General features: G+C 43.7%; 1 protein-coding gene across 10 annotated transcripts in view; it reads left to right on the forward strand.

The window, feature by feature from the left end:
• KCNQ2 (potassium voltage-gated channel subfamily Q member 2) overlaps positions 1-19,871 on the forward strand; it is a 142,485-nt gene extending 122,614 nt beyond the window's left edge. For 4 of the 10 annotated variants that reach the window (XM_081011103.1, XM_081011106.1, XM_081011108.1 and 1 more), the window contains 4 exons: positions 7-138; positions 3,074-3,160; positions 14,168-14,291; positions 15,061-19,871. In XM_081011103.1, coding sequence (XP_080867229.1) covers positions 7-138; positions 3,074-3,160; positions 14,168-14,291; positions 15,061-15,783 — 1,066 coding nt within the window. In that variant the 3' untranslated portion in view covers positions 15,784-19,871. Of the gene's footprint in view, positions 1-6; positions 187-3,073; positions 3,161-14,167; positions 14,292-15,060 lie in introns of those variants that run through there. The other 6 variants (XM_081011110.1, XM_081011111.1, XM_081011112.1 and 3 more) reach the window with 3 other exon arrangements.
• Positions 19,872-21,713: the final 1,842 nt, after the last annotated feature.

Genomic DNA, 21,713 nt, shown 5'->3' on the forward strand with positions numbered 1-21,713 from the left:
TTCTAGTGTCATGAGATTTCTGGTTTCCAAGCGGAAGTTCAAGGAGAGCCTGAGGCCCTACGATGTCATGGACGTCATTGAGCAGTACTCAGCGGGACATTTGGATATGCTTTCCAGGATCAAAAACCTCCAGTCCAGGCAAGAGTCCTCCCTTCTTTCAACCTCCTGCCTCCTGCTCTCCATTGGGCAAGTGTTCTCATGGTGGAAGGGTGACCTCTTTGATCGTCGCCCACCTAACGTTTTCTTTCTTTTCCCCCAGGAAAAAAGCCACAGGGTGTTGTTTTTTTGTGAGTAAGGACTGCTTATATCTGGGTTGCAGGGACTGGATTTGTAGTACAGTCAAACCTTGGTTCCCGAACGGCTTAGTTGCCAAACAAATCGGCTCCCAAATGCTTCAAAGTGTTCCGGTTTGCGAACATTTTTCAGAAGCCGCATGTCCGACGCGGCTTCCGCTTGAGTGCAGGAGCTCCTGCAGCCAATCGGAAGCCACGCCTTGGTTTTTGAACAGTTTCGGAAGTCGAATGGACTCCCAGAATGGATTAAGTTCGAGAACCATGGTACCACTGTATAAAGCATGAGGCTCAGATTGGCTCTTCGGAGTCTCAGTGGGTATGACAAGCAGTGAGTGTTCCTACCCAGATCCATCCCTATACGCTCAAGTATTTTCAGAATGGCAGCCTTGCCGGAATGGGTAGGGACTGCGTAATCTGGTCTGCATTAAGGTTCCCAAGAGTAATGTAAATATTATTTTCATTGGGAAGTCCAGATTGAAATTTAAGGAATCTGAAAATGTCGTATGTCCTGTGTGTGGCAAAGGGACTGGGGAAAGATAAATTTTGAATGTATCTCTGCTATGCAACTGTGAAATTATTTTTGTAGAAAGGACTAGTGAAGCAAAGAAAAGCCAATGAAAATTGAGGATTTTTCAAATATATATAAATATATGGCTACTGATTCAAAACACACTGTTAACTTAGAGATGGAACAACATAGGGATTCAACTGTCCCCAGTAGCATGATACTTTATAACTCTACAGGTCTTCCTTTTTCTATCTTGCATATTTGAGTGTAGTCATGCCTTTATCCTTTTCCCTATTTGCAAAGATTGTCTCCCAGTAGTCTAAGAAGCTGTTCTTGGAAAGGTTTTAATTTAACCGTCAGACATTTGCAAGGTTATTGCAAACAGATCGGAACTGTAACAAGAGTTCCTTCGCTGAATTGATACATGTGAGGACTGTTTCTGTGGACACCATAGCTCAGTAGATGATCCACCAAACAGATCAGATTCTGCTGATCTGAAAGGTTCACTCTCTTGGTTGCATCAGTGCCTGGAGAAAATGTTTCAGCCTTCCTTTGCCAAGATGGATCTAAGAACCCCTTACAGATGTGTCTTAGTGGTGTAGCTTGAATCTATGGGCCAGAGGAGAGCAGTCCGTGAAGACTGATGGCTCCAAAGAGGACTCCTAAGTCCTCACACTTTTTGCTGCTGGCTTTGTTGGCTGTGCCTCTTCATCTGACTCTAAAACTGAACCCAAAAGAACTAGAGAAACGCATCGTTCCTTGTGCAAATACAACTATGTTCCTGAACTACAGCTCTTATCATCCCTGACTCTTGGCCCTGATGGCTGGGGCTGATGGGAGTTGGAGTCCAACAAGAGCTAGAGGACCATCGTTTCCTCAAACCCAACATACCATGTGAACCGCCATTGTTTACCAGGCAAACAAGCTGGGAGACCAGTTGTTTGTTTCGTCCTGGTCAACAGGGAGGACATTTGCCACATTTCTGAAATACGGGGGGGAAGCAGGAGAGGGGGCAAAATTCCCCTCCCATCTTGGCAGGATGATATTCACATTGTGGTAAGTTGTCCCCTGGAGAAACGGTTATCTGTTTCCTCTCGATGTAGCTGAGGTTAAAGATTAGCAGAGTGTCAAACGGTACTTTACACATGAACCCGGGCGGGTTGCCATCCTGACTGGAGAAAGGCTGTAGGAAATACTTCACCCTTCTTCATTTTGTTTTTTATAAGCTTAACATCACCTGCTTTTTTACCCACAGGGAAAAGAACTGGGGGTCCTTTATCTTTTTCCCCCATGGGTGATTTTAAAATTTTTTTAAACAAACAAGCAAGCAAGCAAACAAACAAACAAACAAACCCTAATTGTTCATTTTTCAAAATGTTAATAAATAATTTGTTAATCTTTTAAAAAAATAAATAAAATAAAAGCAGTGTATGGAAAGCAATTTTGAGCTGAAAAATTCCTGGAAGGGTCCAGCACCTTCTTTCTGTGCTTCTTTGGCTCAGGTTCGCAACTTGCCCCTACCCGATTCTGAATTTTAATATATGTGATAGAGAGAAACTCTGTACTCCATGTAAAGTGTCATTTGAACTTGAGGTGCTTAGAATTGTCTTCAAACGAACATTTCATCTGTCAAAGGGCACTGTCCCAGTCTTTTTGGCGGGTGTTTTTTTTTTTGGGGGGGTAGGGGTGGGGTGGGAGGGTTTGCTCCTATCAACTTCCTCCTTCACCACTCATGATACTTGTTGCTGCTCTTGTGAGGTGTGTGCCATAAGTTGTAACATTATTATTTTCCCTACGCCTTGTTTCTGTCTCTCGCCCCATCCCATCCGTGGGTGTGTGTTTGCCTCCTTCAAAGCTTGTTTTCTCAAACCAGCTGAGAATGTGTTCCATGTAATGTGACAGGTGAGAAGTCTACATTTCCAATGGAATATTGTCATAATCGTTCCAAGCTTGTGTAGCATGTGTTGCCTTTCCATTGCGGAGCAGCTTCCCTTTTCCGACACAAGAAGGGCTATTCCATTGTTGCTGGAAATTCTGCAAGTCTTTCAATTAATGGTCGGAATTTGGTGTGCTCCCAGACGATCAAGTTGTATGATTACTGCCTTCTGTTCTGAGCGGATTATAATTTTTTCAACTTTCTTCTCTTTCCCTTTGATTTCCTTTTAAGTTGTTCTTCCTGTCTCTGCAACTTTTCCAACCAAGTTTTCCTCCGACATGTTGCTTCATTATGCGTTTTGCTGGTGTCTTTTTTCTTCTCATTTATTTTCGCCAGGATAGATATGATTGTGGGTCCCCCGCCCCCTTCAACTCCCCGGCATAAGAAGTATTCAACCAAAGGATCACCCCAATACTCGCCTAGGTTAGGACTTGCCAAAATGCCTCTTTTTCCTGATTCATTTGCTTCCTGTCAACCCCTTTTCATGCCACGTTAAATGACGGCATTTGTCACGTGCTGCTGACGCATATTGCACCGAATGGCTTGCTCTCCTGGATGTGCTTAATTTACTTTTACTTTTAGAGACACCAAAGGTGGGCCTTCACAGCAGTGCAAACCCGGAAATGGCCAAAGGACACTTCTCTGATCATCATCATTTTCCATCATTTTCCTTTGATGGAACCATTTGAGGCTCCCTCAGCTTTTAGGCTTGGGATGGTAAAAGCCATGGCATTTGTGTTGCAGCAATTTCAGTCTCCTTTAGAACAAGGAGAGCCGTTTCCTTCTAATGGAGAGAAATTGCCCCGATAGGCTTGCAATGATGCCAAAATACTTGTAGAAGGTTTTTAACTAGTGGCTCAAGTCTTATGCACAGGCTGAGATCCAGACCTCCATATTGGACCCATTCTCTTCTGTGAACAGGGAAAAACTCAATAATTCCCATGTGCCCCAAAGTGTCTTCTACGATAGATGAGATGAGAAACCACGTTGCGCATTGTCCTGTGGATGATGCCAATCACAACGTTTCTTTGGTTTGCAACATTCTTCCTGCACAATGTGGTGGAACATTGCTTTCCCAATAAGCTCTAAAAGCTTATCTGAGGTTTTACACTGAAAAGGTTACTAATGGTAGAGAAGCTTCCCTGGACGAGAGCTTGCTCACAGCATGCATTCATCTGGAATCGCAGGGGGAGTGTTGAATGGGGTCTCATCGCGCATGGAGTAATAACAGTGGTTCTAATGAGGCTGGCCCATGCAACATAACCCAACATTCTCATGGCAGACACACAGGGGTATGTGGGCAGTCAAGTCAATATGGAAAAGGTTCCCTGAATATATATAAAAAATCTTAAATGCATCGTACTAAAGAGAGGCTACAATTACCCCCTGGTTTATTCTCACTTATTTCTAGTTAATAACATTTAACTGCGGCTTAAAGAAGGCTTCAAGACCCTTAAACACAGTAATTATATCTAGTGCAACCAAGAACTTGTAAACTGTAATTACATCAATGTAGACTGCTGTTTCATTATGAATTAGTTAATTGTTCAATCGCCTTCCATACACGTCTCAAGGTGATGTGCAGAATGCGCTAAAAACAGTTGAGAATAACACACCAAAACAGCAGCAGATGAATTTGAAATACAGTGGTGCCTCGCAAGACGAAAAGAATCCGTTCCGCGAGTCTCTTCGTCTTGCGGGTTTTTCGTCTTGCGAAGCAAGCCCATTAGCGGTTTAGCGGATTAGCGCTACAGTATTAGCAGCTTAGCGGGCTTAGCGGATCAGCTGATAAGCGGCTTAGCGATCAGCTGTTAGGCGGCTTAACGATCAGCTGATAAGCGGCTTAGCGATCAGCTGTTAAGCGGCTTAGCCGATCAGCTGATAAGCGGTTTAGCGGCTTGGGAAAAAGGGGGAAAAAAGGAAAAAAACCCCGCAGGAACTCGCAAGACATTTTCGTCTTGCGAAGCAAGCACATAGGAAATTCGTTTTGCGAAGCACCTCCAAAACGGAAAACCCTTTCGTCTAGCGGGTTTTCCGTCTTGCGAGGCATTCGTCTTGCGGGGCACCACTGTACAGAGTAGACTCCCATTGTAGAGATCTGTTCAGCTTGGAACAAAAATGTCTTCAGTTGCTTGTCGACACACGAATGCTGCTTCATAGAACGGGCAGCCACACTAAAACCCCTGCTCTGAGTTATGGTAGAATGGACTTCTAATACCAAGGAGCATCTTGTATCTCACAGCCATGGCTTTAGCTTGGCTCCGTACCAGAGAGATCCAAAACGGTTAGGGATTGAATGCCACAGTGCCAGGAGGAGCCAGATCACCGACCCCATCAGTAGTATACCAGCATTCCTAAACTCAGCATTCCTAAACTGTAGATAGTACTATGGGATTTTTGAAGAGCGATACATTCCAGGCCCCCACACCAGCTGAATTCATATCCCATGACATTTGCTATCAGGTACCACTTACCTGAGATGATATGTTAACTCAGCATCTGAGCTCAGTGAGAGAACTCCATTGTGAAACAGGATCGTTTCAGAGGCTAAGCAGGTCCCACCAGTGTAAAACAACATACATGAACACAAGTTTCCGGCCAGTTGTTTACCATGGCGTGCCAACAACAAAATACAGTCATACCTTGGGTTGAATACGCTTCGAGTTGAGCGTGTTTGAGTTGTGCTCCGCGGCAACCCGGAAGTAATGGAGTGTGCTACTTCCGGGTTTCGTCACTTGCGCATGCGCAGACACTCAAAATGACGTCACGCGCATGCGCAGAAGCGACAAAAAGCGATGTGCGCAGACGTGCCGTTGCTAGTTACATTTGCTTCTAGATGCGAAAGGGGCTCCGGAACGGATCCCGTTCGTATCTAGAGGTACCACTGTATGCTTGTGGTGCTGCAGTATGAAATCCACTGGGCCCATGCAGTGAGTTAGGGCATATGAGTGATCCGCTCTGTGGTATATACTGTTTGTGTATACCAGGCCTTAAGAGATTCTTTCACTAGCTAACCTGTTTGTCACTTGGTTAACTGATTAGTTTAAAATAGTGAATCCAAAGTCCTGAGTGACTACAGTTAGCTTAACTCTGCTAGGTTTTTGGAGAACAGATTGCATTCCATGTCAATTTGTAAATTGTTGGTAGCCAAGTCATGGCTTCCAAGGCTCATTTGTGTCCTCTGTAGGCTGCTGTTGAAAAGAAAATGGATTACAAGGTATTCATTCACACCCAGTTGGACGCACTCCCATTGTTTATCTCCCTGGCTTGCTGCCATTGTCCAGCATCCAAGGAATTATGTTATATTTGGCCAAGGGAGCTTGGATTTGTGTTTCTCAAAACAAGCACCGCACTCGCTTCCCCTGGCCACATACCAAGTGCTTTTTGAAATGGGAGGGTGGTCTGAAAATCGAATTTGGATACCCAAGTGATGGGTGACTGTCTGAGACCTCCCATTCTAAGTAGCAAAAACAAAGATCCTAGTGGGGTCACATGAGCTGTCATGTGCCCCTAAATAAATCCTTTGGAGGATTAGAATGTGAGTAGGTTAGACAGATTTGCAATCTGGTGGTAATACTGGCCACGATCCAGTTCCTACTTGGAGAAGTCCTATTGTAATAAAGGTGTCCCTCAAGAATCTATAGGTTGTTGTTTGAAGACAGAGACATTTTTTACTTAGAACTAGAAAGGTGTATGTGCACCAAACCATCATTTTAAAAATGTGAAGAAGGAAAGTGGTGCTATATATATTTGAGCTGCCTACTACGGATCACGAAACAGGTCAAATTTATTTTGACAGTGCATGCTAATTCTAGGGTTCAGAAGAAAGAACCACATTTCATGATCTCATTTATTGTCACTAAAATTCAGAAAGGGATGCCGCTGGTCTTTGGACCAAGAGGGATTAAGAGAACTGGAGAGTTGAACTTCACTTTCAGAAAAGTCACATGGCACAGTCCCCCTGGCGCAGTACTACTTCAGGCTTTAGAAGAGAATCACATAATTTGGTGCTTAATTATTTGTTTACCAGGGAAAGCTAGCAGAGCATTGGACTAGGATTGTGGAGACCAGAGTTCAAATCCCCACCTAGCTCACTGGGCAACACTGAGACGGTCACTCTCCCTCAATTTGTCCGTCTATTTGTTGTGAGCATAAAACTGTGGTTGTGTGGAATAAGTGCTGATAAACAGAGACTATGAAGAATAGTTCCAGTGTATCCCTCTTCGTAATGTGCAAGCATTCCCCATGCAGGGATTTTATTTTGTGAGGGGCCATCAGCACAGCCTCCCCCATTCTGAAATAATAAATTAATAATTATAATAATTTATACCTCGCCCATCTGGCTGGGTTTCCCCAGCCACTCTGGGCGGCTTCCAACTGAATATTAAAAACAATACAGCATCAGACATTAAAAACTTCCCTAAACAGGGCCACCTTCAGTTGTCTTTTAAAAGTAAAATAGTTGTTTATTGCCTTGACATCTGTTGGGAGGGCGTTCCACAGGGCGGGTGCCACTACCGAGAAGGCTCTCTGCCTGGTTCCCTGTAACTTGGCTTTTCACAGCGAGGGAACCGCCAGAAGGCCCTCGGTGCTGGACCTCAGTGTCTGGGCTGGATGATGGGAGTGGAGACGCTCCTTCAGGTACACAGGACCGAGGCCATTTAGGGCTTTAAAGGTCAGCACCAACACTTTGAATTGTGCTCGGAAACGTACTGGGAGCCAGTGAAGATCTTTCAGGACTGGTGCTACAGTATATGTTCTCGGTGGCCACTCCCAGTCACCAGTCTAGCTGCCACATTCTGGATTAGTTGCAGCTTCCGGGTCACCTTCAAAGGTAGCCCCACGTAGAGCGCATTGCAGTAGTCCAAGCGGGAGATAACTAGAGTATGCACAACTCTGGCAAAAAAAAGAAAAGAAAAGAAGGAACCGTTCCAGGTGGGCATAACCACATGCATGGTATTTCTGAATGTGTAGTTCAGTTATTAAGGTGTGTCCGGGCTGGTGGTTTTTCATGCAACATGGGGATTTGTCCCACTACAAACAACCATGTTGCCACGGATAACCTAACAAATATTTCAAACCAGTCTGAGGGTAAGTAGCCAGTCATGTGACATGGATGAAAAGGGTTGGCTCCAGTGCCTGGATTGTGCTCAGAAGGCAATTTTTTAAAAAAATATACCTTCATTCTAAAAACTCATCTCTTTTTCTCTCTCTTTCTATCTCTTTTTGTGCCTCATTTGAGTAGCCTTGACCTTTGCGCTATCTGCTTTTGGCCAGAGGATGAACCTACGAACCCGTCTATTTGCATGTTTCCATAAGCATGGAACAAAATGAAGCATGAGAGAAACCTGCACCCTGGCTGAGCCGAGAATTTATATATACATATATATATTATTTCATTCTGCATCGTTTCAAAGAAGGAGAGTCACTGTTGCAAACGATTAACATGGAGTGAAGTATTTTTCCATCCCAAGTTAGCAGTGTGCAATGAGATACCTTTCTCCGTATTGTCTCTGAGTTGCAAGTGGCTCTTTAGAAGTAACACATATTGATCGATCTTTCAGTCTATATCACTATTTGGATAGGTGCAGCTAAGGTGTGCAGAAATCAAAAACTTAAATTAACAGAACGCAGGTTTAGCACCAACTGAAGGTGCTGATATTCTTAGGACCGAAACTACAGTGGTACCTCGGGTTACATACGCTTCAGGTTACACACTCCGCTAACCTAGAAATAGTGCTTCAGGTTAAGAACTTTGCTTCAGGATAAGAACAGAAATCGTGCAGCAGCAGCGCAGCGGCAGCGGGAGGCCCCATTAAGCTAAAGTGGTGCTTCAGGTTAAGAACAGTTTCAGGTTAAGTAGGGACCTCCGGAATGAATTAGGTACCGTATTTTTCACCCCATAGGGCGCACCGGCCCATAGGGCACACCTGGTGTGTTTTTTTTGGGGGGGAAATAAAGATTTTTTTTTTTATTTCCCCCCAGGCGCGGGGCTGGGGTGGGGCAAGCCCGAGCTTCCCCCGACCCCAGCCCCCAGAACAGGCTGCTATCCGCAAGCCTAGGGAGCCCGGCGGGAAGTCTTGCCGGTCTCCCCAGGCTTGCAGAGAGCTGCCCGAAGCCCGGGGCACGCTGCACAGCGCGCCCCAGGCTTCGGGATGCAGGCAGGTCTCCGCAAGCCTTGGGAGCCAGTCTCCCAAGGCTTGCGGATAGCTTCCTGAAGCCTGGAGAGCGAGAGGGGTCGGTGCGCACTGACCCCTCTCGCTCTCCAGGCTTCAGCAAAAGCCTGCATTCGCCCCATAGGACGCACACACATTTCCCCTTCATTTTTGGAGGGGAAAAAGTGCGTCCTATAGGGCGGAAAATACGGTACTTAACCCAAGGTACCACTGTACTGGTCTTTTCACCCCATCTCAGAGGGGGACATCACTCAGACTTCAGGTTTAAAAGTAATATACCTCTGGGTACCAGCTGCTGGGAGCAACAGTGGGAAAGGGGGCTGCTGTTTCCATGCTTTGCTTGTGATCATCCCACAACCACCTGGTTGGCCACTTTGGAGGACAGAATTCTTGGTTAGATGGGCCATTAGTCTGATCTAGAAGAGTTCTTTTCACCTCATATACACAAGTAGGAATTGTAACATCCATAGAGTATTGGTAGAGTTTATAAAGGTAAAAAATGACCCCTGGACAGTTAAGTCCAGTCAAAGGTGACTATGGGGTGTGGCGCATATTTCTGGCGCAATGGAACACGGTGACGGAAGCCAGAGCGCATGGAAGCGCCGTTTACCTTCCTGACGCAGCAGTACCTATTTATCTACTTGCACTGGTGTGCTTTCGAACTGCTAGGTTGGCAGAAGCTGGGACAGAGCAGCAGTTTATAACTCCTGTTGTGCAGATGGTGTCTCCTTCCATTCATTTTGACATCACGCTTGGGAGCAAGGCTCTACACTTTTCTTAGGGACATTTCACCATCAAGACACAGTGACAAACCCAGTATTCTATCTAGTGCAGTTCAGCAGGGAGCTTGCCATTAATCCTGGCTACCTGATGAGGGTCCTTGTCTTTACACGTTTGCAAATATATGTTCGTTGCATTCACACATTCTGTTTTTAGGTGTGCTTGTGAGACATTTTTGTTGGAAGAGTACTATACAATGGTACCTTGGTTCTCAAACTTAATCCGTTCCGGAAGTCTGTTCCAAAACCAAAGCGTTCCAAAACCAAGGCTTGCTTTCCCATAGAAAGTAATGCAAAATGGATTAATTTGTTCCAGACTTTTAAAAACAACCCCTAAAACAGCAATTTAACATGACTTTTACTATCTAATGAGACCATTGATCCATAACATGAAAGCAATAAACGAAGTACTGCAGTCACACAATCAATCAATCAATCAGTAGCTGAACTGGGTTCCACACAGTCAGAAAAACAAAACAAAAAGAGCAGCATAAACAAAACTGCAAAATAAATAGCAAAAACCGACAGACCTCAGAGTAACACCCAAAACGGAAGTGTGGCACTCAAATTGGAAGTGTAACACTCAAAACGGAGCATGTTCGGCTTCCGAAAAAAGTTCACAAACCAGAACACTTACTTCCGGGTTTGCAGTGTTTGGGTTCCAAGTTGTTTAAGTACCAAGGCGTTTGAGAACCAAGGTACCACTGTAATGTGTGAATGTTCCCTTAGACTGGAGCTTGAAGCTCCTGCTTTGAACCAATTGTGCAGTTTCCAGAGGGGAGCAGAGAAGGTGGTCACTCTCCATTTCTGTTCTTTGAGTAACAGAGATGCATTCTTAACCCCACCACCCAAAATAATCCACTTCATTGATGTGGGGATACCTGATCACATACTGAAAGGTCAATGTATACAGGCACAAGATCACACATTGGCTTTGATGCGAATAAATCACAATTCATAATTGATTTATGGTTCTGTTCATGCTGTGTTTGTATCTAAATAAATGCCATTAGATAGGGGTGTTCCATTTAGACCCCACACTCATGATCTTCATCTTCCTACCTCTTAGATGCATTTATTGGGTTTTCCTGCTTTATCGGCGAAAGAATGCTAGATGTATGGTTTCTTACAAAAGAACATAACTCATGACCCGCTGATCAGAACTTTTTTGAAAGGATATGTTCCTGTTGATCCACAAAATGTAGCAACTATTGACTTTTACAAGGGAATGTGCACAACGCCTGTGTGGTGAACATCAAAAAAATATGGAACACGCTCTTACATTGGTCTTGTCAGCATTCACTTATGTGTTGCTTTATAATTCGCAACACCCACTGGATATATGAAGAATTTTCAGTGCCCAAATCCATGCAACTTCCTTTTGGTGGAAGAGGATGCCCTGCCCATTACACTATGTTGTGCTCCTCATTTTGATGGTTGATTGCACAGAGGCTCCACTTGTGTCATTCCTCTCACTCAAAAAAAGAAAAGAGCTTTTGTGTGTCAGCACTGAGCACCCAACTCATATGCATGGGGAAGGGTGGGAAGGCACACAGCTCTGAAAAAAACACAGAAGCCCAGTGAGTTGTGCAAACTGGTGAATTCCCTTGTGATTATTTACAGCAGGGGTGGTGTCAGGAATGAGCCAGCTCCAAGCAAAGGTTTGCAGCCAACAGCAGAAAGCAGCCAGGAACAGAGAGGCTTAGATGTTAGGCAGGGGAGAGCTAGCAGCCTCAGACTTTGGCTCTTCCTGACCTTGATGGGCCGGCTGATAAAGCAGTAGCTGAGAGCAGGCAGGAACACAGCCAAAGCTCTCAGGGAGCTCAGACAGGAGCAAACAGACACAGAGAGAGTCTCTCGGAAAAGGAGGAGGATGGAGATGATCCAATAAGTCCGAGGAGTTGGCAAATGGGAGGGCTGCTAGACAGGAAGCAAAACAAGAGATGTAAGGTGCGAAAGTTTAATATATTCTATAGACACCGGAAGGAATCTTCAGAAGGGTCATCTTGAGTAATGATGCCAGAAGCTTTGTTAGAGCTGTCTGGAGCTGTTTTTGCAATAAATCCTCCTTTTTAATTACCTACGTTTACTGTGTTATCAAGCTGGGAACCTGGACTCCTGACAGGTGGGGAACATTTGGCCCATGGGCCAATTTTGGCTCGTCATGGGGTCTACTTGGGCCCATGAGACCATTTCCCCAAATGGCTCCCATCTGTCAATAATCATAAATAATAAATTTATTCTTTATACCCCACCCATCTGTCTGGGTTTCCCCAGCCACTCTGGGGAACATGCCACTCAATCAGCTGACATCACACACTGAGTGACATTAACCGATGGGTGGGGTTCAATCCTGCTTCACCAGTGTGTTCCCTGGTGGTGCAGACCCCTGCAGGGAGCAGGATTGAACCCTGCTGGGGGCTGCTTCATGAGTGCATTCCTTGGTGAAGCATCTCCGTCCCCTCAGCTCTGTGGGTCAGCCGACAGGTGGGCAGGGCCACCTACCTATCAGCTGCCTGATGTCATTGTGATGTCAGATGATTGACAGGTGAGCAGTCCATCCACTTGTCAAAGTTGGCCCGTGGAGTGTGGGGAGATCTGGCCCACCGGGCCACAAAGGTTCCTCATTCCTGGTTTCCAGTCTTCACATTCTAAACACCCTAAAACAGGTACAAATACAACTCTAACCCTTTCTCTACCAAATTAAGGCATCTTGGTTGGCTGTATGGTTGAAAATGGCCTTGTGTTTTGCCCCTTTCCTTGGTTTTCATGACAACGTGTAACCGAGAGAGCACCTTTTAATTTTGCAAAGTGCTTTACTATCTTTTTCTTCTTACCCCCCTCTTCCCCTTCCCCTGTCTGCATTTGAACTCATAACTCTCATTCATCTCTTTGTGCATGGAACTGTTGCCCACACTGCAGAACTGCATAAGAAGCCTTGTTTTAGTTCCTTTTCTGAAAACCAACTTGGTTCCAGACAAATTTAACGTACCTGTTTTTCTGCTCTTGTTTTCTTCTCTCTGTCACCTGCACACTTCTGGCATATTATGCAAGGGTAAAGTTGGCCAGGATTAATTAATGGTTCATGGTTTATTTATTCAGCAAAATATACACACCACATAATGATAATGATAATAATAATAATAAAAACTGTAAATAGTTTATGCAAAATAGCATGAGATACACATTTAAAAATAGCAGGAAAAACAGAGTGAAAACAGTAGACATAATAAATGTCTCATATATATATCACATTTTAAAAACACAAATGTACATAATAAAACCACATGTATGGATAGGCTTTTTATTAAATATAAAAAGCAATGCAATGCCTGCTTAATGTAAATGACCATATTCTGGGGTAGAATGAAGTCTGTGACCTACTATATTAGGTGGGGCTGACACAATCTTTACTCAGAACTGCTGTATTTTAAAATATATTAGGAAACAGAACTGTCTGTGTTAAGCCATGCTTCCATTTGATCAATGCCAAGAATTAGAAATATATGGTCCGTTGTGTTGGTTGTTGGACTACAACTTCCATCAGCCCCAGCCACCACAGCTATTGCTCAGGAAGAGATATGGATATGGGGCAATTAAAAATGAGCTCCATGTTGTAGATTAATGTTAGAAAACTCTTGGGTTTGAGAAAGTTAATGGCTACTAACCAAGACAACAAGTCCATTGTCTGCAAAGTTCACCTCTGAGATCAGGAAATAATTTTTATTATTATTATTTACTCAATCCGGAAACAAGCAAACAAACAAAAAAAATACAATTTGGCCATAGGCAGCTGCCCACATCTCAAGGACAGCTGAAACAAGTATCAGCTTTTGAGAATGTAATCTGGATTCAGAGATTTTGAAACTCAAAAAGTCTCATGAAATCCAGAACCAAATTATGGTGCAATGGAGAGTTCAGATCTTGCAAACTGGAAACCTTAATTTATTATGTCAGTGACAGTTTTTGGAAACCTGTAATTTTGTAAACTTCGTAAAATTTTGTAAAATTTGAACCTTCAAACTGATACCTTTTAACATGAATAAGTGCTGCAGGACTCTTCAGAACTTTTTAGGCAGAGAAGAACAGAAATAATGTTCAGATTAAATATGTAGGCAAAATCTATCCACAAGCAACTGCCCCCAAACATCCTAATTTATTTGGTAATTAACAGGCTTGACACCAAATTCATCTCAAAGGGCAAGTTTACTATGCATAATATGCCGGATTAGAAGTGGAGCCACGTGTTTTGAACCAATATATATGTCACGTACAGAAATAGAGATATGTTTTTGTGTCCAAGTTTATATTTATATCCCTCTATTTAGGCAAACAGTTGTGTGATACTTATCAGTTAAGGGGAATACATTTCCTTTGCCCTACAGAGGAGTCAGAATAGAGCAGAGTTCTAGATCCTTGATTGTAGCTTACTAACTTCATGGCTTTTTCTGGGGTGGGGTTTGTGCTCCTGGTAGAGTTGACCAGATTGTTGGGAGAGGTCCGTCAATGACAGATAAGGACCGAACCAAAGGCCCAGGTGAAGGGGAGCCTCCTGAAGATCCAAGTATGATGGGCAGACTTGGAAAGGTGGAAAAACAGGTATGTTGAAAATTTGTAAATAATAATTAAAAAATTCATTAATGTGAATTTGTGGAGAAAGGGGGGTGGAGGAAGCAAGCAAGCAAGCAAGCCTCATTGTGTCACCTCTCCCTCTGAAGAAGCCGAGTAGATTGGCCTCTGATGAAGGCAGCTCTGGGAAGGGAGGAGCTAAATGGCAATTGATCTAATAGAGAGGGAGCCTCTCTGTCTTATTTCTCCATCTGGTTCTCACCTCCCTCTTCCTTTGGTATATATGTCATGATGAATGCCCATCAAAGGAAGAAAAAAGATAAAAAACTTATTACCCAAGGGTGAATCTAAGCAAATGCTGTTACCATGTATGAGCCAAGATGCAGATGGAAGGCTTAAGCCAAAGAGGCACGATAAGGAAGCATATACATTGAATGTGGGAAACCTTTAGCTGTCAAGATGTTGCTGATCTACAACTCCCACCTGCCTCATCAAGCATGGTCAGTGGCTGAGCATGACTAGAGTTTCAGCCCAGCAACATCTGGATGGTCAAATGTTCCCCCCACCTGGTATACATATTTGTGGTCTTGGCATTGGTTTGGTTGCAGAATTTATTGTCTCCTTGGGGTGCAGTTGGCTATACATTTGTAAGAGAATTTGGTGTGTTTTTTTCATGGATCAGGGGATGACTTGTCTGCAAAATAACATTTTAAAGATGAAGTTTGGGGTGAATCCAAAGTTGCTTGGGTCTAAAATGTTATGGGTGCCCATGCATTGGGTCCTGTGTGGCATTTTCCAGGTCCAGTCCATGGAGAAGAAGCTGGACTTCCTGGTCAACATCTACATGCAACGGATGGGGATCCCACCAAACGAAACAGAAGCCTACTTTGGGCCGAAGGAACCTGACCCAGCACCGCCCTACCACAGCCCAGAAGACAGCAGGGAGCACATTGACAAAAACGGTTGCATCATCAAGATCATTCGCTCCACGAGTTCGATGGGACAGAAAAATTTCTCTGCACCTCCTGCCACAACGGTGCCAAACAACTCATGCCCCCCTTCCACTTCTTGGCAGACATATCAACGGCAAAGCCACGGGACCTCCCCGGTTGGCGATGCTGGTTCTTTGGTGAGAATCCCACCTCCACCTTCTCACGAGCGCTCCTTCTCTGCCTACGGTGGTGGGAACAGGGCCAGCGCTGAGTACGCAAAGAACGAAGACATTACAGCTAAGCACCCAGAGAGTGCTCTGAGGGACAGCGACACCTCTATTTCTATCCCATCAGTGGACCACGAGGAACTGGAGCGTTCCTTCAGTGGGTTCAGCATCTCACAGTCCAAAGAAAATTTGGACGTCCTTAACAACGGTTGCTACACCGCTGTGGCCAAAATCAGACCTTACATAGCAGAAGGGGAGTCAGATACGGATTCTGACCTCTGCACACCCTGTGGGCCTCCGCCGAGGTCAGCAACCGGCGAGGGACCTTTCAGTGACATGGGCTGGTCAGCTCCTAGGCAGTGAAGGAAAAGAAAGCCACCTGAACACAACTTCAAGAGCATGGGGCAATGATGCTGTCCACATTCCGGACATCTTCAGGAGACTGGGAGCTAAAGTTCTGCAACCCAGAAATTGTGGGTGTTTTGCCACAGCTTGGTCCGGGGGTGGTGGGAGCAGAAGCTACGCCTGCTCTCTCCAAAAAACGAGAGGGGGCATTGTAGTGAATAATTTTGAAATGTCTGGATTTCTTTCATACCATCTTTCTAAACTAGATAGGTGAAACTGTGATCTTACTCCAGGGTAGGTAGCCGTGACTCTTGGTAATCTTTTAAGCTAAGAGGGCACACACATCACTAAGACAGTGGTTGAGCAATTGGTGAGACAATTTCTTCCTTTTTTGACTAAGAGTAGGCAATGGCACTGAGCTATCAGGTCACACACAAAAAACATGCTAGTGTTACAAAAGAAACGTGTCACTAATTATGCCTTGGGGGGAGGGAGAAACAGAGCTGTAATGTACATTGACGAAAGGTGGTTTAATTATGATTGCAGAGAAATTAGCTGGGAAGAGCCGTACATTGAACGATTGGTGTCCAAATGGCAGAAACACAAATTTTCAGTGACAAAATTGTCTTGTGGTATTGGATTGGAGAGAGGACCACAGCTTCAGTAGGTGTGCTTGAGCTCAAAGAACAGCAGTCTGTGTGGGATGTGAGACTGCTTTCACATGAGATGCTTTCATCCTTTCCTTTTTTTAAAACAACAACAACAACAATTACATCTGCAGGATAGCATCAAAACAGTTATTGATCTGCATGCTCAGAGGTTTAGATGTTTTTGCACTCTTTGGAATACTGTTTTCTAGCGCAGGAGAGGACACACCTCCTTGGAAGGACAGTCCGTGTGCGGTGGTAGAGAAAGGGTTTTTGAAGCCGAGAAAGGTCCTAGGTCAGTTTGCAAGAACAGGGCCATAATGATGCGCCCACCAGCTCATGCACATTTCATAGCCACATTTCTAGGGTCTCTTGTTCAAGTTTAGCGTGGCTGCTCCTCATGTTAGGTGACATAGTGGCTCTGTTTGTGAGCTCAAAAAAGGAAAGAGGCAAGTCTTCCTCGCAGAAGCAGACTTCAGGACAACATGAAGATAACGCCTTGCAACCCCTCCAACACAGTGCAGATAAGAAGCGTGAAATTTCATAAGAAGGTGTGGCGCAACTCCCGAGATCAGAAGTCCCACAGGAGTTGTGAAAGCAAGAAGACTCCAGTTGTGAGAGGGGCTTCACTTTATGGGGGAGGTTAAAACTGAGCTAAGGGCTTCTGGGCTCCATAGCTGAAAGAAGTTTGTGACTTCTGCGCTTTGCAATCAGCAGGGAAGCTTTAGCGTTCACCCCACTTCTTGTGACGAAATCTGCTTCTCTCTAGCCTATCCACTCGCAGATGGATGTCTCTCTTTTGTTAACCTTGTCCCAAGTCCAGAGCTGCTTGCCTCAATTTTGCCTGACAGACTTCCTTTCAGCTTCCAACCCAGATCCATTTTTTACCGTTGCCACTTGAAATGTCCTGCATTCCCCCCCACTCCCACCGATTATATTAAAAGTTGGAAATGTTCAAATAGGGAAAGGCTAGGAGGGAGAATAGATGTGCAAAGCTAGCAGGGAGAATTTCCAGGGGCCTTATCAAAATGTTTGGTGTTCAGAGAAGGGCACTGTCTTTCTGCTGACAGCAGATTCACATTGTGGGCTTCTCCCAAGACTTGTCTTCCAGAGTTTTGGCATGGTATGAGCTGTTTCAAAATCCATTTTATGGGAAACAGTGAGGGAATACCCCAGTTCCCATTTTCTTTGCTCTCAAATATACATGATGCAGATGACAGTATGAAATTGCAACACAGTTGAGTTTGTCTGCTTCCAATGTGATGTGTGAAGATGGCTCTGATACTCTCTTGGTCAGCGTAGACATTTTCAGATCTGGCCACCCAGCAAGTAAAGTCAGTTTAGTAGCCCAGAAGGTTCACAACATAAAAAGCCAGGAGAAAGCAGGCCCTTGTTCTGCTTTTTAATATTTCCTATGATGCGGATTTTCATGAGATCGCCCTAAACAGGAAGTGATGTAGTGAATGTACAAATGAGAACAGCCCAGATAAAGAGTTATGTTAATCTGCTGCAACAAAGCCAAGAGACTCTTAGAAGATTTTAAAGATTAATAGATTTATTGTGGCATGTGTTTTGGGAGGCAAAATTACATTCAGTTAGAGAAATCTTAGCCAATTAATCATAGGAGCTTTAATCTGCATAAATGTGCACGCAAATAAAAAAAACAGAAGTTCTGAAGAATAAAAACTCTATCAAATAATGCACGAGTAATCACCATCTCAGAAGAAGCAGTAGTTACTCTTTGGTGAGACAGAAGGAGAAATAACCTGTCAGCGAAAGAATTTGTAATTTTCCTTAAAAGAAGACATTTTTCTACTTATAAAAACCTCCCTTGATGCGGGAGGGGGGGCTTTTAAATATTTGTTGATTAGCATTTCCAAGCAGTGTGCATAAACACAAACCATACACAAGATAAAGCAAGAAAAAATCAGCACAAACCCAAACATTACCCTAATATTTATTCGTTTAAGGCATTGAAATGTAATCACTATTTAAAAATTGCACCAGTATGGAATGTGTATACATACATACACAGACAAGCCAGCAACTAATATGACTGAGAGAACAAAATGTTTTGGAAACTGTAAGAATAAACACATATTGAAAGTATACATGAGTCAACCGACTGAAAGAAATACCTTTCAGTCACAATGAAACCATAGGTTGAACTGGGGTTCAAGTAGATTGACATCAGCCATACGTTGTTATGAGAGTTGTGATTCAGGCTTCCAGTACAGCAGCCTCACATTCTAGCTGCCTATTAAACTCCCTTTGCTTGTTTACAGTGATCTGTAATGGAAAGTATGATACAGAAATGGAAATGCCCCCTTTCTACTGATTTGTCTATGCTGCCCTATCAGATTTGTGCTCATTGATCTGCCTTGCACAGGGACAGTCTTGTTTGTCTCATGCAAACTGTACAGGGGCACTGCTGATAGCAAGTGATGGTTGCAGGAACAGGTGCCTAGATTTTTATTCGGTCCTCTAATGGTGAACTGAACCTAAAACCTGTCTGTGCAAACACATCCCAAGCGTTCCCGTTCCCTGAGCTAATATCAATGTTTGTTTGTTAACTTTCCTTAAAGGAGAAAGAGAGGAAGCAAATTTACAACTGCCAAGGATTTTTGACATAAGGAATAATGGCATTAAAGGCACAGTGCAAGGTTATGGTGTTGGTGGCATTCCAGCTGAAATCCAACCTGAGGCATATTCATTATGAGAATGTTAGGAAGGTCGAATAAGAAGTCTTCTGCTTCATCCTGGAATCTTCTGGTTGTGATAATTGAGTTTCTGGGAGGATGTTTTTCGGGCAGAGTTAATACCGAATATAAATACGCTGTATTTATTCATTGCAGTGTAGTTGTTGACCCACCGTAGGCACAATATTATGTGCCTTATAGTAAGTCTAAAGGGAGACAAACACAATCGTTTGATAGCTTATTAACCAAGCTTATATTTTTAGTTCTGAGATAACGCCACTCATAGCCTTCCCCACTGCTGAAATACCCTAGAAAACTCATTTTATATGAGTGTGTGCTTCTCAGGCTAGCATTCAGCTTTGGCCCACAAAGGCACGCCAAGCAAGACACGTAGGAAACAATGCCTTGTGTATAGCTCCGCGCTCCCAAAATTTTGCCAAGAGAAGATTGCACAACATAGTATTCATATGCAAATGCTAGCAAGCAAATCCACCATCTCAGTAGGTTTGGCAGGCGATACTGATACACTGACCATCTGTGATGGCAGCACGTTATATTTTTATTGTGAAAGAAAATGTCTAAATATAAACCTCCGTTGGATAAGTTGAGACATCTAATATCTAAATGGCAGTAGTAGTAGTTAGCATGCATGTAGCACTTTGGAATGGTCAAAGTGCTTTGCATAGATTACCGTGGTTAGCCTTACAAGAATCCTGTAAGGTACCTTTGATTTATCCCTATTTCAACTCCATGTTTTTTTTTTAAAAAATGGTTGCCATTCAGCACTGGGAGGTGCCATAAAGATGGTTTCTCTTGCACAAGCAACATGGGCTGTTCTGGACTGCAGCCCCGTTGTTTTGAATGTGATCCACTTTTAGATGTCATTCCAATGAGAACCCACATTCCAATGAACATTCACAAATCACATGTTGCCACCTCATTGACATGTGACTAGAGAGCATAAGGACCTCTGTTGACTCATTTGTGTGTTGTGCTTAGGGCCTCTTTCTCTTGTAGATGCTGACCAATGCCCCTACTTATTTTTAGAAATATTTCACCCTCTCTTATAACCAGAGTCAAGCAATAAAGCTGATAAGCAGTAGATTCAGGAGAGAGACATAAGAGATTATTTCTTTCCACGGTGCATATTTAACTCGTGGAAATGCCACAAGATGGAGTGATGAATTTAAAACAGATTATGCAAACTCTGTTTTGTTGGCCCTGGATAGCTAAATTGAAGCTCCATTTAGCATCTCTGAATACCAAGTTTTTTTGGGTGGGGAGAACAGAACAGAACAGAACAGAACAGAACAGAACAGAGAGAGGGGCTATTGTCTTCATGCTTGGCTTGTGGGCTTTCCAGAACCATCCAGGTGCCCAATGTTGTGAACAGTGGACTAGATTGTCTGATGCAGCAGATTTATTTCATTCTTATGTAAAAATTCAGCTCGTTTCCTTGAAATCTAGCTACTGAGCTCTTGCAAAACCTGCCCCAATTGCCAGTAACATTGTTCCGCACCTTAAATGAAGGCAGACATATCTGATCTGATCAGCAAAGAGTAACAAGGCATTGATCCGGGGGTTAATAAAATAATTTAAATTAGTAAAGGAATTATTCTAACTTTGCTCTTCTATATAGTGTGTTGCCTGCACTGGCAATCTTTAAGGTACCTCCTGATTTAATGATTCTAGGAACAGAATCAGAGGTTGTCTTTCTCCAAAAGAGATTGCATCTTCTCCAGTGTGCTCCGTTACATGTCATAAGCCTGCGATTAAATTATTTCATAGATACCATCAGATAATGTATACAGTATTAAAACATAACTTGCCAGTTGTGTGTCTCAGCCACATAGCTGGACAGAAAGAGAAATATCTCCCTTTGTTGTTATAAGGAATGATGCACCTGAATGCTTATATTTACCTATGGAACAATATTTTTAACAGGAAGCCAAAAATGGGACTGTTTAAAGGGGGGGAAATGTATAGGAAAATAGATAGGAAAGCAGAATAGTGACTGTTAAGAAGCCTGCTTGTCGATAATGTGTCTCTGTGTACGCACCATTTGCTTCTCATCAAGGCTGTGAATTATTGTATGAGAAAGAATCTGCATTTCCCCTCTGGTGTTCTGCAAGAGAAGAGGGAGGGACAGAAGCCATAAGAGAAATCAGTCGGGGGGCGATGATGAAAGAAGAACAGGCTTTGCCCACAAGTGTAGACTCTAGGAAGAGAGGCAGCTTGCTTTCCTGCTCATGGAAATCTCTAGGCACAACTTTGCGAATGTGCTCACAGCTCTGTGTGGGGAGAGGGCCATTGACAATTCCTACAAAAGCCCCCTTGAAATGTTCTTATGAGAAATACCCCGTCTCCCCACACATTCTGGCCGAAGGGTAAGCCCCAATGGAAGAGAGAGAGGCCTTGGATTATTTTTTTTGCCCTGACTATAAAGAGGTGCAGAGATGACCCCCAACTTGGATAGCTTTAACAGAGGGTTTGTGCCATATAACTTCCTGGCGGTTTCTGCCTGAAGCCAATACAGCGTTAGCTGCCAAATTATGCATACAGTACCACCATCTGTATGTAAGTCTTAATATACACCTCAACA

This window comes from Podarcis pityusensis (assembly GCF_964106645.2).
Source record: "Podarcis pityusensis genome assembly, chromosome: 6".
NCBI lineage: Eukaryota > Metazoa > Chordata > Lepidosauria > Squamata > Lacertidae > Podarcis > Podarcis pityusensis.